Raw genomic sequence first — 17,154 nt, 5'->3', positions numbered from 1 at the left:
CCTACTGTTGATTTAGAAAGAGTTCACAGATCACCGGGGCCCAAGCCAGTGGGCAGACCCTGTGACATCGTTGCATGTTTCTTGCGGTTTCCTATTAAAGAACACATTCTCCAAGCAGCGCAGAAAGTGGGGCACATCACCTGGCATAGTACACAGATCACCGGGGCCCAAGCCGGTGGGCAGACCCTGTGACATCGTTGCATGTTTCTTGCGGTTTCCTATTAAAGAACACATTCTCCAAGCAGCGCAGAAAGTGGGGCACATCACCTGGCATAGTACCAAAGTGGAACTTTTTACGGACATAGCCATCAGTTTACGCAGGCGGCAGGATTTTTGCCTTTTCATGCAATGCCTCTTGGAAAACAATATTAAATACCGTTGACTGTACACTTTCAGCTTATCCTTTGGCCTAATTAATAGACAGATCAAAGTTGCTCAGCCCTTCACCGCACAGGGAGAATTGGTCCTTCCATTGGCAACCATGAGGTGGCGAAGAGCTGACCAGAAGAGCCGACGGCATCGCAGCCCCTCTAGTACTACACAGCCAGCCTGATAATCTTGAATGAAGCAGATGAGACTGCATCAGTGTGATGTTCGCGTATTGTGGAGGACCTGTCAGAGTGTGCTGCGAGGAACTATTGGCATCGAGAACGTGTCCTCATCTCTCTCCTCCTTTTTTTCCTCCCCTCCTTTTTTTTTTTTTTTCTTTCTTCCATGCTACACAGCCAGCCTGATTCCTTGAATGAAGCAGCTGGGATTGCATCAGTGCGATATTCACATATTGTGGAGGCCTTGTCAGATTGTGTTGCGAGAAACTATTGGCATCAAGAGCGTTTCCTTCCCCTTCACCCACCTACCCACCCACTTTTTTTTTTTTTTTTTGAAGACTGACTAGATACACTGGACACAGTCTATTTAATATGGGACATATGGTCGGGGAATGGCGTCTTTTCTCTCCAATTCCTACTGTAGGGGGCCTGTTGACAACAGGGTGGTGGGGAGGAGTGGGGGGATTTGGGGAAGGGGGTGGTAAGTGGTGGGGGGGGGGGGCAGAGGTAGAAAGTATGTATGATGTGAGTAGTTGGGTTTGTGGGTTGGAATGCGTGATTGGGGTTGTTGGGCTGAATGCTAAAGTAGAGCTACCTGGCTTGGGTTCACTGATGAGGTGGAAATATATGATCTTTTCAATATGCTACAGATCTTGAAATGCTGACATATTTGTCTTTTAGTGTTAGGGGCCTTAATGCCCCGAGCAAGAGACAGCTCCTCTTTAAAGAGGCAGAGAGACTTCAGATAAATATAGGTTTTATTGAGGAAACACACCTATTGCCAAAGCATGTCTTCTTTTTTTTTTTTGCCTTAAACTATATTCTAAGACATTTTTTGCCTCCAACAGATTGAAATCTAAAACCAGTGGGGCGTGTATACTATTCGCTAACTCCCTATCTCCTATGATACATGAGGTAGTTAGAGATAAGGAGGGGAGGTATTTGCTTCTTAAAGTGGAGATTGATCAGCAGCTCTACACCTTGCTAAATCTATATGCCCCCAGTGCAGAGCAAGGCCATTTTTGGGGGGTCACTTGGAAAAATTCTCCTTGAAAAAGCTGCGGGTCAGTTATTAGTTGGAGGGGATTTTAATATGACCATGAATGTGGCATGGGATAACACTGCTAAGACGGTGGGCTATGGTAGGGCAGATAGGAAGCAGCTGCATACTCTTATGTCGCAATGGGATCTGATTGATGTTTAGAGATTTTATGACTCTAATGACAGAGACTACACATTTCATTCAAAGGTTTATGATTTTTATTCTCGAATTGATATGCGGCTGACAGGCAAGGAGATGGTTGCGCACATACAGATTGTCTCTATCAAGGCGATTACCTGGTCCGATCATGTACCGGTCATCCTGATGCTTCGAAGAGACATGGAATGTTGGGGGAGAAGGTTGCGACAGTAGCTGGAGGCTCTGCTGCAAGATCCCTTCCACATATAACAGGTGGAAAAAGATTTAAAAGAATATTTTGAGTTTAACAACCCGGAGGTCTCTCCCGAGACTTTTTGGGAATGTCTGAAAGTGATCTTGTGGGGGAAAGTAATTTCACTAGAGGCTAAATGTCATAGAGAACGTGTCCAGCGGCGCTCAGAGATGTGTCGCCAGCTTTATTCCCTAGAACAAGCACATAAACAGGGATGAGATAGGGAGTCGCTGTTGCCCCAGATTGACAGGCTCAGAACAGAGATCAGGGAGCTTGACCTGGCTGCCATTAATGAGAAATTGCTTGCCCTGAGACAGGAATATTTTGAGGGGGCTAATAGAGTGGGTAAATTATTGGCTCATAAGCTACGGATGAGAGCACAATGCAATACGATTCTTAAGATCTGAGACAGGTTGGGCTGTGAGCATAGCACCCCAGAGATGATTAAATAGGTTTTTATGCAGTTTTATTGTCAGTTGTATCGACCGGAACGGGAGGCAACTCCTGAGGATTTATTTATTTATTTGTTACATTTGTATCCCACATTTTCCCACCTATTTGCAGGCTCAATGTGGCTTACATATAACCATAAAGGCATTCACCAATTCTTGTTTGAACAAATACAAAGTAATGTCAAGGTAGGATAGGTTCGTATGTGCACAGACGTGTTAGGGAATCGTAGAGAGGAAGAGTTATTTTATGTCCATTGCGAGCTGTGGTTTTGAAGAGAGGAGGAGTTATTTTGTGTTTTATTCCGAGCCTTGGTTTAGTTGTGTTGCAGGGTTTAGGCATTTATGTTGGGTCGGTAGGGTATGCCTTGTTGAACAGGTTTGTTGTGAGTGATTTCCAGAAGTTTAGGTGGTCATACGTTGTTTTCACAGCTGTTGGTAGTGCATTCCATAGTTGTGCGCTTATGTAGGAAAAGCTGGATGCATAGGTTGATTTGTATTTGAGACCTTTGCAGCTTGGGTAGTGAAGGTTTAGATATGTTCGAGATGATCCTGTTGTATTCCTGGGTGGTAGATCTATGAGGTCTGTCATATATAATTTTATGAACAAGGGTGCAGATTTTGAAAGCAATATGTTTTTTAATTGGGAGCCACTGCAGTTTTCTCGGAGGGGTTTGGCGTTTACAAAGCCCGTTTTTCCGAAAAATAAGTCTGGCTGCCGTGTTTTGGGCGTTCTGAAGTTTCTTTATGACTTGTTCTTTGCATCCCGCATAAATTCCATTGCAGTAATCTACGTGGCTTAGTGCCAATGATTGTATCATGTTGCGAAATGTTTCCCTCGGGAAGAATGGTTTCAAGCGTTTAAGTTTCCACATTGAGTGGAACATTTTCTTTGTTGTAGATTTCGCTTGATTCTCCAGTGAGAGGTTACGGTCGATTGTAACGCCGAGAATTTTCAGGCTATCTAAGATTGGAAGGGTGCAGCCTGGGGATGTTTGTTTTTGGGTGTGCATTTATTGTGTTAGGATGAGATGTTGAGGCAGTGTGTTTTATCTGTGTTAGTTTTAGTTGGAATGCATTTGCCCATGAGTCCATGAGGTTCAAGCTGAGCTTGATTTCATTGGTGATTTCTGCTAGGTCATGTTTGTATGGGATCAATTCTTTGCGCGTCTTGAACTACTAAGGTTAACTCCTGTGGAGGCGGAGCAGCTCTTGAAGCCCATAACGGAGGAGGAGGTGGGATGGGCGATTAGGAACCTACCACAGGGAAAGGCCTCAGGACTAGGCAGTTTTACTTCAAAGTTCTATAAGCTATTTAGGGGTCATCTGGTGGGCCCGCTAGTTCAGTTGTTGAATTCTTTTACTGAGGGGTCTGTGCTGCCACGGTCTTAGTGACTGGCCGGTGTGACCTTGATCTCTAAACCTGGAAAGGACTCCTTGAAGTGTGGATCCTATCATCTGATTTCTCTGCTAGGGGTAGACTATAAGAGCTTCATGAAAATCTTAGCCAAACTTAGTGATGGACGATCAATTGGGATTTATTCACGGCCATCAGATGCTGGATAGTATAAGGCGGGTCTGCCACATAGTTTATTTGGCCCATCAGAGACGTACCCCTGCGGTGATCCTCGGTGTAGATGCTGAGAAGGCCTTTGATAGGCTCTCTTGGTCATATCTATTCAGGGTCTTGGAAAGAGTGGGTATTGCTGGACAATTGTCTGGCCTGGATTCAAACCTTGTATACACAGCCCCTTGCGAGTCTGCGGATTAATGTGGACTATACAGATAGTTTTGAGCTGGCCTAGGGCACTAGGCAGGGGTGTGCACTTTCACCGGTTTGGTTTGCCTTAGCTATGGAACCCTTGGCTCATCTGGTCCGCAGTTCAGACTTGATTAGGAGTATGCAATGTGGGAGAATTCAAAACAAGATTCTCTTATTCGCCGATATTTTATTTACGCTCTCAGATCCCGTGGAGGACGTATTAGAACTTTTGGACACATATCAGGATTTAAAGTTAATAAATCAAAATCAGAGGTGTTAAACCTTACGGTAGTTGAGCCAGAGTTGAGTCAGTTGCAGGGGTGTTTTGCTTATAGTTGGGCTGTCAATTCGACAAGGTATTTGGGGGTCAACTTGACGCCCACTTTGGAGGGACTGTTTTGTGCTAACTACCCTGTTCCGATTCCTGTGCCTGATCAGTTCTTTCGTAAGCTGCATAGACGAGTTTTTCAGTTTATTTGGCAGGGGAAGCCACCAAGGGTGGAGAGGCGGGTGCTCTTTCAACATTGGAGAAGTGGGGGGATGGAGTTGCCTAACTTTAGAGCCTATTATCAGGCTGTCTAACTGAAATATCTGGTGAAGTGGCAGTGTGATCGGGCTAAAAGTTGGGTTGGAATGGAACAGTCTCTTGTGGGGGGAATCCCGTTATGGGTACTGCCCTGGTTGTCTGCCCAGCTTTTGGGTAAACCTCTATGTACAACTAACCCTATAATCATCCAGACTCTTAAGCTCTGGCGTGTGACGTGCAACCGTCTCCTCCCGGGTCGAGATTATTTTTCGACCATCCGCATACGCTTCGCAGAAGGGTTTACCCCTGGTCAGGAGGATCGTACCTATACACTTTGAGAAGGTCAAGGCTTATGTACTTTGGGGCAAATATGGGAGAAGGGGGCTAGGGTGGGTGTTTCTGAACTGAGGGAGGAATATGGGCTGGGACAGAGAGATGCTTTCCCATATTGGCAACTGGTTGATTTTATTCAGCGTTGTGCTAAGGGGGAGCTGCTGATCTCAGTCACACCACTTGAACAAGCAATGCAAGTGAGTAGCGGCAGGGGATGTATATCACATTTTACAGGGTCCTGCTGGACCAGCTGCTGCCTTATGTTAGATAATGGGAGGAGGACCTGGGAACCCATTATACATATTGTGATTGGGAGGTGATATATAAAAATCATTTGAGAGTATCTGTGTGTAGTAGTTTAGTGGAGAATGGATATAAATTAGTGGAGAATCCTGTTCTGAGGGAATGGATCCTCAGAAGCTTAGCCGAGATTGGGTGGCAGAGCCGGTGGTGGGAGGCGGGGCTGGTTGGGAGGCGGGGATAGTGCTGGGCAGACTTATACGGTCTGTGCCCTGAAAATGACAGATACAAATCAAGGTAAGGTATACACAAAAAGTAGCACATATGAGTTTATCTTGTTGGGCACACTGGATGGACCGTGCAGGTCTTTTTCTGCCGTCATCTACTATATTACTATGTATATGTGGAGGAGTGGTGTATGTTCACATTTGTTGATCTTTGTGGTATGCCTTATTAAAGAGATGGGTCTTCAGTAGTTTGCGGAAGTCGGTTAGCTCGTAAATCGTTTTAAAGTTGCTTGGCAGTGCGTTCCATAACTGTGTGCTCAGGTAGGTAAAGTTTGACGTATGCATTAGTTTGTATTTTAGACCTTTGCAGTTGGGGAAGTGCAGATTAAGGAATGTGCGGGATGATCTTTTAGCATTCCTGGGTGGTAAGTCTATCAGGTCTGACATGTAGGCTGGTGCGTCTCCGTGAATGATTTTGTGAACTAGGGAGCATATTTTGAAAGTGATTCGTTCTTTAAGTGGGAGCCAGTGTAGTTTTCTCGTAGGGGTTTAGCACTTTCATATTTTGTTTTACCGAATATAAGTCTAGCTGCATTGTTCTGGGCTGTCTGAAGTTTCTTGATTATTTGCTCTTTACAGCCGGCATAGAGTGCGTTGCAGTAGTCTAGATGATTGAGCACCATTGATTGTACCAGGTTGCGGAAAACATTCCTTGGGAAAAAAGGTCTTACTCTTTTTAATTTCCACATTGAGTAGAACATCATCTTGGTTGTGTTTTTCGCATGGCTCTCAAGTGTTAGGTGTCGATCGATGGTAACTCCAAGAATTTTTAGGGTATCCGAAATTGGAAGGTTCAGATTTGGTGTGTTAATGGTGGTGAATTTGTTCGTGTTATGTTGAGAGGTAAGTATTAGGCATTGGGTTTTTTCTGCATTAAGTTTCAGCTGAAATGCATCCGCCCATGAATGCATGATATGGAGACTTTGGTTGATGTCATTGGAAATTTCCTTTAAATCTTGTTTAAATGGGATGTAGATCGTTACATCGTCTGCGTATATGTATGGGTTGAGGTTTTGGTTTGGTAATAGTTTGGTCAAGGGTATCATCATTAAGTTGAATAGAGTCGGCGAGAGGGGGATCCCTGTGGGACTCCGCATTCAGGTATCCATGTGGCTGAAGTAGTCAAGTTAGATGTTACTTGGTATGATCGTGTAGTTAGGAATCCCTTGAATGGCGAGAGGGGGATCCCTGTGGGACTCCGCATTCAGGTATCCATGTGGCTGAAGTAGTCAAGTTAGATGTTACTTGGTATGATCGTGTGGTTAGGAATCCCTTGAACCAGTTGAGAACGTTACCTCCAATTCTGAAGTACTCAAGGATATGTAGTAGTATTCCATGATCAACCATGTTGAAAGCGCTTGACATGTCATTGTAGGAGTAGTATGTTTTTTCCAGATGCAATCATTTGTTTGAATTTAGTCATGAGTGTAACTAGTACTGTTTCAGGACTGTGGTTAGACCGAAATCCTGACTGGGAGTCGTGGAGTATTGAGAATTTATTTAAATAGTTTGTGAGTTGTTTGGTCACCATTCCTTCCGTTAGTTTGGTTATTAAGGGAATGGATGCTACTGGCCTGTAGTTGGTTAGTTCACTGGCACTTTTCTTTGCGTCTTTGGGTATGGGGGTAAGTAGAATATTTCGTTTCTCCTTCGGGAAAAGTCCGTTTTGTAACATGTAGTTCAAGTGTTTCGTTATGTCTGTTATGAATTGTTGAGGAGCAGATGTCATAAGGTTGTTTGCAATGAGATTTGGCAAATCTTTTGAGCGTTTGGGAGATGATATCCTCTGATGTCTCGAAGCTGGTCCAGATTCTGTCTGCTGGGTATACGCCAGGGTCTGGGTCTAGATAGTCAAGGAATTCAGCATAGTCGATGGTACTGACAGGTATCTTAAGTCGTAATTGTACGATTTTCTCATTGAAGTATCTTGCGAGATTGTCTGCTCCTGGTGCATCTTTGCTGTTGGTTGTGACTGGTGTAATATCTAGTAGTTTATTCACGAGTTGGAAGAGTTTGTGTGTCCTTGTAGTTTGGTCCAATTTCAGTTTTGTAATATAATCTTTTAGTTTGTCTTACGGTATATTTGTATTTTCTTTGGAGTTGTTTCCAGGCATTAAGTGTGGGGTCGTCTTTCTTTTTGTTCCATGCACGTTCTAACCTTCTAACTTGTGTTTTAAGTTTTTTCAGTTCTTCATTGAACCATGGTATTGAATTCTTTCTGTGTGAGGTTCTGGTTTGGGTTGGAGCAATATTGCCTAATATGGATCTGCATCTCTCGTCCCATTCTAGGAGGAATTGGTTTGTATCTGCCTTTATTGTCCATCCGTTGTAGTAGATCTGTTGCCAGAATATTACAGGGTCTATTTTTCCTCTCGTGGTATAGGTTTTTCGTTCACATGGGAATAGCATTGATATGTGGGGAATAGTGAGAATATTAGTGGGGGGAAGGAGGGAGGGTGAGGGGGCGAGGGATACACTGGGAATTAGCATTGTAAGCCACATACTGAAGAGTGACAGTATGTTATTAGCTAATCTCTGTGAGGGTTCGAAATTGGGACGTTTCTTGTTTTCTATGTCCTCTTCTTTCATGTTTAAAGCTTAATAAAAAATGAATATTAAAAAAAAAAGTTACAGAATACATTTAGTGAGTTGTGCACGTAAATCTTAATGCCAGTTGGTGCTGATAATTAATAGCCAATTAACAGCGCTGAGTAGCTAGTTAACCAGTTAAGTTACATGCATTGTTGTAAAATACACTTTGATTTCCATGCGGAAATTAAGGCATGATATATAGAATTCGGAGGATAGTTTATAAAATACATACTTACTTTTTACATTTATGTGTATTCTTATGTCTGCTGCTCCAACGTAACCACGGTTTCTGCTGGTTGTCTTTTGTAAAGACGTGCAGGGCCGTGCCTAGGGTCTCTGGCGCCCCCCTGCAGACTATCAGTTGGTGCGCGCCCCCTCCCCCCTGGACCTGCCTGGCTCCAAGACGTGTAACCCGCACAGAGCAGCAGGTACAATTCTAAACTAAGGCATGGGGGTAACCTGCACAGAACAGCAGGTACAGCTCTAGCCACCTAACTGGGCAGACTAGATGGGCCGTACTGGAAAGAATATATCAGCACAACTGCCTAGCCCAGGAAGATCTTCTTTACCAAACGCTAACCAGAAACCTACTGTGCTGGTGTCCCACCGTCCTTTCTGACTTTTCTTTGAAGCCCCACCCCTCAAAATACTCAGCAAAAGAATACATTCACCTTTATACGGAGTAGAAAAATTATTTTCGATTACTATTTCTTCTTCAAAGAAAGGCGCTGCCCTCCACTGATAGGTGCACATCTTAGCTTTAATTACTAATTTGCCAAGAAGATACAACCTAAGCTTTTGAGAGTTGGCCCACAGCAGAATTTGCTTTGAAACGAATGAACTTAGGGGTGAATTCACACATATTTTCTTTCTTTCTTTCTTTCTTTCTCTCATATGTGGGTTCAAAATAACAAACATTACAACCCTTGAGAGTTCTAATGGCTGCAGTTCAAGAGCTAATCCATCTTTTGTCTGTGAGAACATTCAGCGTTATAACTGTGTATTCTTACACTCATTCTGAAAGTACAAAAATAGTTGTCCCTAGACATTAGAGTTCTTCTTTGTTTCTACAAATTCAGTTTGTAATTATGACCGATTTTTAAATTCTTCGCCAGCAGTGAGCTACCATCAACCTTTTAAAAGCAAATGCATTATATTACAGATAATAACAATACCTAACTGCAACAAATGATGACATCCTGGCAGGCGAGCGAGCGGGGGTTGTAAAAGCAGCCTGCCTTCAAGGGCGCCATCGAGTTGTATTAAAAAAAAAACCTTACCGTGTTGGCGAACTGGCGGGCGGGGCGCCAGTAGTAAAAGCAACAAGCAGGCACGCTCGTCTCCGTCCGCTTCCCTGCCCTCTCAGTGTCCCGCCCGCCCGAAAGGAAATGACATCAGAGGAAGGCAGGACGCAGAGAGGGCAGGGAAGTGGACGGAGACGAGCTTGCCTGCTTGTTGCTTTTACTACTGGCGTTCGCCAACGCGGTAAGGTTTTTTTTTTTTAATACAACTCGACGGCGCCCTTGAAGGCAGGTGCCCCCCTGCGGCGCTTACCGTGTTGGCACGGCCCTGGACATGTGGAGGGGCATTTTTAAATGACCAAGTCAGAATTGGAACGTCCTGCTCATAATGTGCAGCCATTTTTGAACAGGAAATACATCAGGGTTTCCTATTCAAAAATTTCTGAGAATGTCCAAAATGAAAAAATTGTGGGGCCCTTTTAATAAGGTGCATTGAAAAATGGCGTGCGCTGGTGTAGACCTGTGTTATGGATGCACGCAGGTCCATTTTTCAGCGCGCCTGCTAAAAAGGCCTAGTGTGCTGCAAAATTAAAACCAGCACGCATCCATTTTCAGCCAGAGAACTTCACCACCCATTGACTTAGTGGTAAGGTCTCACGCGTTATCCGGGTGGTAATTGTCAGCACTTATACACTTCCAATTACCGCTGTGTAAGATCCACATGGTAGAAAATATCTACCGTGTGTTTTGGATGTGTGTCAAAAATGGCATTACCACCCAGGGCATGTGGGTAACTGGGCAGTAGTTCCAGTTTGCGCGTTGGATGCACATAGACGCCGACACGCCTTAGTAAAAGGGCCCTTGTATGACATGCTGAAATTGACCAGTCTAGGACCCTCTCGGGAAACTAGGATTTTGTGATTGAGCATCTGATTGAACTGATGTTCATCAACAGTAGCGGTCGGCAGCAGAGTTTGCTCTTCCTCCTATTGTGTGCTTTCTTCTTGTTATATTTATCTCTCCTTGTCATTAGGAGGAAAATTTGTGTTCTTGGTGAGCCTTCTATCGTAGTACAAAAAACAGAAGAAACCAGTCTTCGCAAGGAAATCAACAAGAAACAAAACAGCGAAGATGACTAACAAAAACAAAAAATAATATATATTAAAAACGTCAAAATTTGAAATTAATCATAAAATATGTATTTAAAAAAATAAATCCATCAAAATCAAAAATTACATAAAAAAGACGACACTTTGGATGTAAAAATGAAGAATCAACTTTATTAGCCAAACGGTAGCAGGGAGAAAGGGACTCGACCCAGCTGTGTTTCGGCCGTACTGGCTTGCGTCAGGAGTCTTCTCTGCCGTATGTTGATTTAGTTCTATCCAAATGTGAAAACGATATGTGTGTCTTACCAATAAATTGAAGCTATAGCGCTCAATTACACTCGAAACAGAGTTGAGCAGAGAAAATTGGAGCAGCGTCTCTGATCTGTGCCATCAAACCGAACTAGTATTTTGAATTCACATATTGTTTTCACATTTGGATAGAACTAATAATCAACGTACGGCAGAGAAGACTCCTGACGCAGGCCAGTACGGCCGAAACACAGCTGTGTCGCGTCCCTTTCTCCCTGCTACCGTTTGGCTAATAAAGTGTCGTCTTTTTTATGTAATTTTTTATTTTGATGGATTTATTTTTTTAAATACATATTTTATGATTAATTTCAAATTTTGACGTTTTTAATATATATTTTTTATTTTTATTTTTCATTTTTTTTGTTTTTGTTAGTCATCTTCGCTGTTTTGTTTCTTGAGCCTTCTATCGTGTCAGAAAGGGTTTCAGAATTTATTTCCTTTATTGGTTTTGGTAAGAAGAATTATTACAGTGTATCCAGTAGGCACAGCCTCTTATTGGTAGTAGTGATGTCATTGCACAGCTCTGCTCTCTGCCTCCCTCTGCTGCTCTAGGAGGATTCAAGGAAAGGAAATTAACAGGTAAGCCTAAATTTCACCTTCCTTACTTACAGACTTTAAATAATGTTTAAAAAAAAAAAAGGAAAGGTCTAAAAAAAACCCAAACACACTTACATTTTTCCATGTGTGTCTTTTTTGCAGCACAGAACATCAGGGCTCAAGAACAGAGGGTTTGACTAAATTAGCATACTGTCCTCTTCAGAATTACCCTGTAAACAACATGGTAACAGGTAAGAGAATGAAGAGTCATCAAAATATTTGTCCATATAATCTTGTCAGCTATATTCCATCTAAGTTAGACAAAGAACACTGCATTTCTATTAAACAAACAAAAAAAGCAGCAGTATGTGTTGCATCTAGCCAGGAATACAATCCGTCCTAAAAATAATTCAGTTGTGCTTGTTGGAATAAGCATTTCTTGATTAGCTTTCGAAGGTTACCCCTCTTCGTCAGATCGGAAATAAGCAAATGTGTTAGCAGATAGTATATATAAGAGAAACATCAAAGCATTACTTTGACAGTCTGACAGAGTGGGAGGGTGGGGGTATGCATGGGGACATCAAAGCATTTCATTAATATTCTAACAGGATGGGTGTTGGTAAGTGAGAGGAGGGTAATAAACAGAGAAATACAGCTTTATGGTTTATAATGGGTTAGAAAACCCAGATCCTTATTAAGTCCTGTTTGTTGGGTGTCAAAATATTCAATCATTCTTATTTCAAAGGTCTTACTTTCCTGTATTGTTTTAAAATTACCTTTCAGTATTCTTACTGTGAAATCACTGGTGCAGTGTTCTGGTCTTGTAAAGTGTTGGCCCACAGGGGTGGGGGCTTGATTGGCACCGGCTATTTTCATGTGATGTCTGTGCAGATTGAATCTTGTCTTAAGCATCTGGCCTGTTTCTCCAATATAGCATCGTTCGTTACATTTTCTACACTGAATGATATATACCACATTGGAAGATGAGCATGTAAAATAGTCCTTTATGTTGAATATTTTTCCTTTGTGAATAACTGTGGGGTCTTGTGAAATTAGGTAACATGCCAAGTTAGGTGCAATTGTTATAGAATACTATCATTTGAGTGCCCAACTACCAAAAATTAGGTGCCAGCATTTACAGCAGTTTTGGCAAGTGCAAATGCTGACATCCAAAGTTAAGCATGAAATCTGCGCTAAGCTAGTATTCTGTAAAGGGTGCTTAGCACGGAGCACCCTTTACAGAATGCTAGCTTAGTGCCAATCTTTTGGGCATCATTTCCTGAATTCCCTACTGATTTTTATTTCTTTTAATTTTTTTAATTTTTAATTTTATTGTATATGATTTGTAAACCACTTTGGTCTTATAAGTTAAGCGGTATATGACGTTTTTAATAGGGAAAGGAAAGGGGATGGGACTTGATAAAATACCTTTCTGTGGGTTACAATCAAAGGGGTTTACATATTGTATACAGGTACTTTTTTTTTGTACCTGGGTTAATGGCGGGTTAAGTGACTTGCCCAGAGTCGCAAGGAGCTGCAGTGGGAATTGAACCCAGTTCCTCAGGTTCTCAGCCCACTACACTACCCACTAGGCTACTCCTCCACTACTATGAACATGAACGTAAACAAAAATGATTGTATTTTGCACATTTATGCATACAGCTGCCCTTATTGTGCCTCATGCGCATAACTCCTTCTGCAGAAGCAATCTTCTTTATAATTCAGTTCATTTCACTGCTAGTAATGACTGTAGTTTTCCCTTGAAGGTTCTCTATCTTTCTCTGTAGGGAAAAGTATTAGCTCTGGCAGCCTTGATACTTGCTCCAACAAGCACATTAATTTACTTCCAGTTCCTCTCGTCAAATGGCCATTGCTCTACTTTCCTATTTTGAAGATTGTAATGCCTTTCTGCTTTCTAATGATTTTATTTGTAAACCGCTCTAATTGCCTGTTAGAAGGGCAGAATATCAAGAATCTAAAGGGCCCTTATACAAAGCGTCAGTAAGCCCAACACAGGTTTACCACGTGACAATTTGGAGCTACTGCCAGCCCAGCGTGAGTGCTGGCAATAGTTCCAGCCCCTGTGTGTGCCATTTCCCGCGCTGGGGAAAATAAGATTAAAATTTTTTTTTTGCATGCCAGTTAACTGGCAGTAATCGGGCAGCACTGCGCGCTACCCGGTTACCATTGGGTTAGCGTGGGAGTCCTTGGCGTAAGTGCTTTCCCACCACCACCACCACCACCAATGTCTATGTGGTAAGAGCAATCGTACCACATGCCCATGTATTTTTGCAGTCTTTTTACCCAGCGCCATAAAAAGGGCCTCAGCGTGTGGCAAAAATGGTCGCTGCCACTACCACAGGGCCCTTTTTACTGTAGCTTGGTAAAAGGGCCCCAAAATAAATGATAAAACCATATAAGCAATTATTTTTTCAAGGTGTTTCAGTGTGATTTTTTTTTCCCTCTCCTTTCCAGGTTACATCTCAGTTGAAAGTTTGAGGAAGTTCTCGGGGCAGCTTCATGATTTCACTCCAGGAAGTGCAGGCTACTTAGTGTATCGCATTCAAGATGAAACCTGTGCTTTTTCTGATATGAAAAACAAGTTGAAAAGGAAATAAATGCAAAGCCTGTTATATTTGTTCTTGATTAAAGACGGGCCTCATCCGTCATATAAATGTTTTGCTGGATTTGTCTAACATGGTATATCAGTGACAAAAAAAAAAAATACTTTCATTTGTTTTAAAATGGTGATCCTCTTATAGCATGTAACAGGCCAGCCTTTAGCTGTAGTAAAAATTGTAATGTCATGATTAGAGAATATATCTTCAAATGAAATTTAGCAGGAGGTTTATTAAATATAATTAATACAATACTTCACCCTGTTTTATATTTTACTAGTAAAAAAGGCCCGTTTCCGAAACCAATGAAACGGGCGCTAGCATGTGGCTTCTTTTGTGTGTGTGTGTGTGTGTATGTGTCACAGAGTTATTTTGTGTGTGTGTGTGAGGGTGCGGTGAGGGGGGTCTTTCTGTTGGTGAAATGTAATTGTGGTTTTAGGGGGGTCAGCCTTTGCTGAGTTTTTGGTTTTTTTTTCAGGTTTTTTTTTTTTGTGTTGTGCTGAGGCAGCAGTGTTGTTTTAGATGGGCGGAAGGTTGAGGAGCATGTTCTTTGTCTGTTGGTATTTTTTGGCCGTTTCAGGGCTGCTGTAGGGGAATGCTGGAAGAGAAATGTGCTATTGGAAGCAGCGCCATCTTTTTCCATTGGACTGGGGTTCTGGGCATCCTGGAGGTGGGTGACGGCTTGCCTGAGGACGGGGATGGTTGTTTTAAGTTGGCGGAAGGGAGAAGAGCACGGTCTCGGGCCGTCGGGGGGTGATCCGGTATGTTTGGTCCATTTCAGGCCGGCTGCAGGGGAATGCTGGAACATTTATGCGCTGCAGGAATCAGCGCCGTCTTTTTCCGGGTGCTCGGGGAATCCCCGAGGTGAGAGACAGCTTGCCTGAGGCTGGGGATGGTTGGGCACGTCCTTGGCCACTTCGGCAAAAGGGGAAGAGGAAGGGGGTGGGGAGTTACCTGCAGCCGCCTGAGAAACCATGTATTCCATATCATCAAGCTGATCAATCCATAGACTGGTGGGTTGTGTCCATCTACCAGCAGGTGGAGATAGAGAGCAAACTTTTGCCTCCCTATATGTGGTCATGTGCTGCCGGAAACTCCCCAGTATGTTCTCTATCTCAGCAGGTGGTGGTCACACACAGCAGCAGCTCTGGCTAGGCCTCCAAGCCTAATCCTTAGGTTTTGTTGAGGCCTGGGGTTGAGGGCTCTTTTGAGCAAGTGCAAACCTGGTGGTGCCAGGTCCCTCCTTTTCTCCCCCCTCCCGCTGGCTCCGTTAAAAAAAAAAAAAAAAAAAAATTTTAAACGTCCTTAAAGGCGTTTATTTCGACGTTTATTTAAACGTTCATTGCAGCTACTCACTGGGACACCAGTTCGTTACAGCTCGGAGCGGCAAGCAGGTAATTTTACCTTTTTATAGCGGGCAGGGGGTTCCCCGATTCTTCTCCTCGTGGCATATGGCGTCGGAGGGCGAGGGCGCAAAGGGTCGCTCCCCGGATCGCTGGAGCGCTTCTAAAGGGGATGCGGGGGTTTTACAGCCTGATTCGCCCTTGATGGGTGACAGCTTAGTGACCGATGAATGTCCCGGTCCTTCCTCCGGCATGGCGGTTTTTCCCGCCATAAACACCCATCCCCCGCTCCTCGCCTCCGCCATCTTGGCCGGCCACGCGGCTCGGACGGCTTCTTCGTGGGCCGCCCTTGAGGTTGGAGACAATGCCATGAACGCCCTTAATTTGGGCGACGGCACAAAAGCGGCTAAAGTTAAGCGCCGTTTTTTCCCGCGCGGCTCCTTCGCGGAGTGTCGCGCCGGACGCCATTTTGGATGCGCAGCATGTCTCTCCCCCACTCGTGTGAGCGCCGGTTGAGGGTGCGTCTAGGGCTGTTGCCCAGGCTGTGGAAGTGCACAGTCTGGGGGGTTTCTCCCCCGAGTTTGTTTTGCTGCTGCATCAGGCTTTCCTCATGCAAAACGCTGCCCCTGCTCCCTCGTCTGGTAAAGAGGTTGAGGTTCCCAGAGGTAACGCCCTCGGGTTGATTCCCAGGCCTTGGAGGACTTTGTCTCCTCCGATGTAGATGAGGGCAGCGTGTCTGAGGTCTCCCAATGGTCCTTGCGGATTCCTTGGAGGAGATAGATCCCCGCTCGGATGGAGCGGATGACCCCTCTGCAGCGCGGCTTTTTAGCCCAGAGGATTTGCCCAACCTGTTGTTACAGGCCATGGACACTTTGAAGATTTCCTCTCCGGAGGACGTCTCTCCCTCAGCCCCTGTTGGCTCTGCCATTATGCTGGGGACGAAGCGCCCGCCTAGAACCTTCCACGTGCATGATGCCATGCACACCTTAATTTCGGCTCAATGGGATGTCCCGGAAGCGAGCCTTAAAGTGGCTAGGGCTATGTCCCGCCTCTATCCTTTGGCTGTGAGTGAACGTGAGGCCTATCTGTGGCCTACCGTGGATTCTTTAATCACTGCGGTGACTAAGAAAACGGCTTTGCCGGTGGAAGGTGGCACGGCCCTAAAGGACGCCCAAGACAGAAGATTGGAGGCGGCCTTAAGGTCGTCCTTTGAGGCAGCTGCTTTAAGTTTGCAGGCCTCTGTTTGCGGCTCCTATGTGGCCAGGGCGTGCCTGACTATGGTGCAGCGGGCTTCCCCCTCGGATCATTCCTTGAGGGCTGATTGGCCGGCCCTGGAATCGGGCTTAGCCTATTTGGCAGACTTGCTGTATGATGTCTTGAGAACCTCAGCTAAAGGCATGGCTCAGACAGTCTCTGCGTGGCGGTGGCTTTGGCTGAAACATTGGTCTGCTGACCACGCCTCTAAATCCCGCCTGGCTAGATTGCCTTTTAAAGGCAAGCGGCTCTTTGGGGTCGAGCTGGACAAAATCGTGACCGATCTCGGCACGTCCAAGGGCAAGAAATTACCAGAGGTCAGGGCTCGGGCTAGTACTCATCCCGGTACCTCCAGAGGACGGTTGCAGGAAGCCCGTCGGTACCGCCCGGGCAAGTCGGGTTCCTCTGCCCCCTCTTCCTTCAAGAGGAATTTCTCCCCCAAGCAGCATTCCTTTCGCAGAGACCGCCGTCCCGGAGGGGCTCCCTCCGGTCCTCCCCCAGGGTCTCGTACCCAATGACGGGGCCTTGGTCCACGCCCCAGTGCAGATTGGAGGACGGCTGTCCTCGTTTCGG

The 17,154-nt window shown here is 44.6% G+C and overlaps 1 protein-coding gene across 3 annotated transcripts in view; it reads left to right on the top strand.

The window, feature by feature from the left end:
* LOC115460611 (telomere repeats-binding bouquet formation protein 2-like) overlaps positions 1–14,218 on the top strand; it is an 81,144-nt gene extending 66,926 nt beyond the window's left edge. For all 3 annotated transcript variants that reach the window (XM_030190378.1, XM_030190376.1, XM_030190379.1), the window contains 2 exons: positions 11,529–11,617; positions 13,842–14,218. In XM_030190378.1, coding sequence (XP_030046238.1) covers positions 11,529–11,617; positions 13,842–13,984 — 232 coding nt within the window. In that variant the 3' untranslated portion in view covers positions 13,985–14,218. The remainder of the gene's footprint in view (positions 1–11,528; positions 11,618–13,841) is intronic.
* The last annotated feature ends 2,936 nt before the right edge of the window (positions 14,219–17,154 follow it).

Source organism: Microcaecilia unicolor, chromosome 1 (assembly GCF_901765095.1).
Source record: "Microcaecilia unicolor chromosome 1, aMicUni1.1, whole genome shotgun sequence".
NCBI lineage: Eukaryota > Metazoa > Chordata > Amphibia > Gymnophiona > Siphonopidae > Microcaecilia > Microcaecilia unicolor.
Note: the sequence above shows the minus strand (reverse complement) of the source record. Positions and strands in the feature narration are given on the sequence as shown.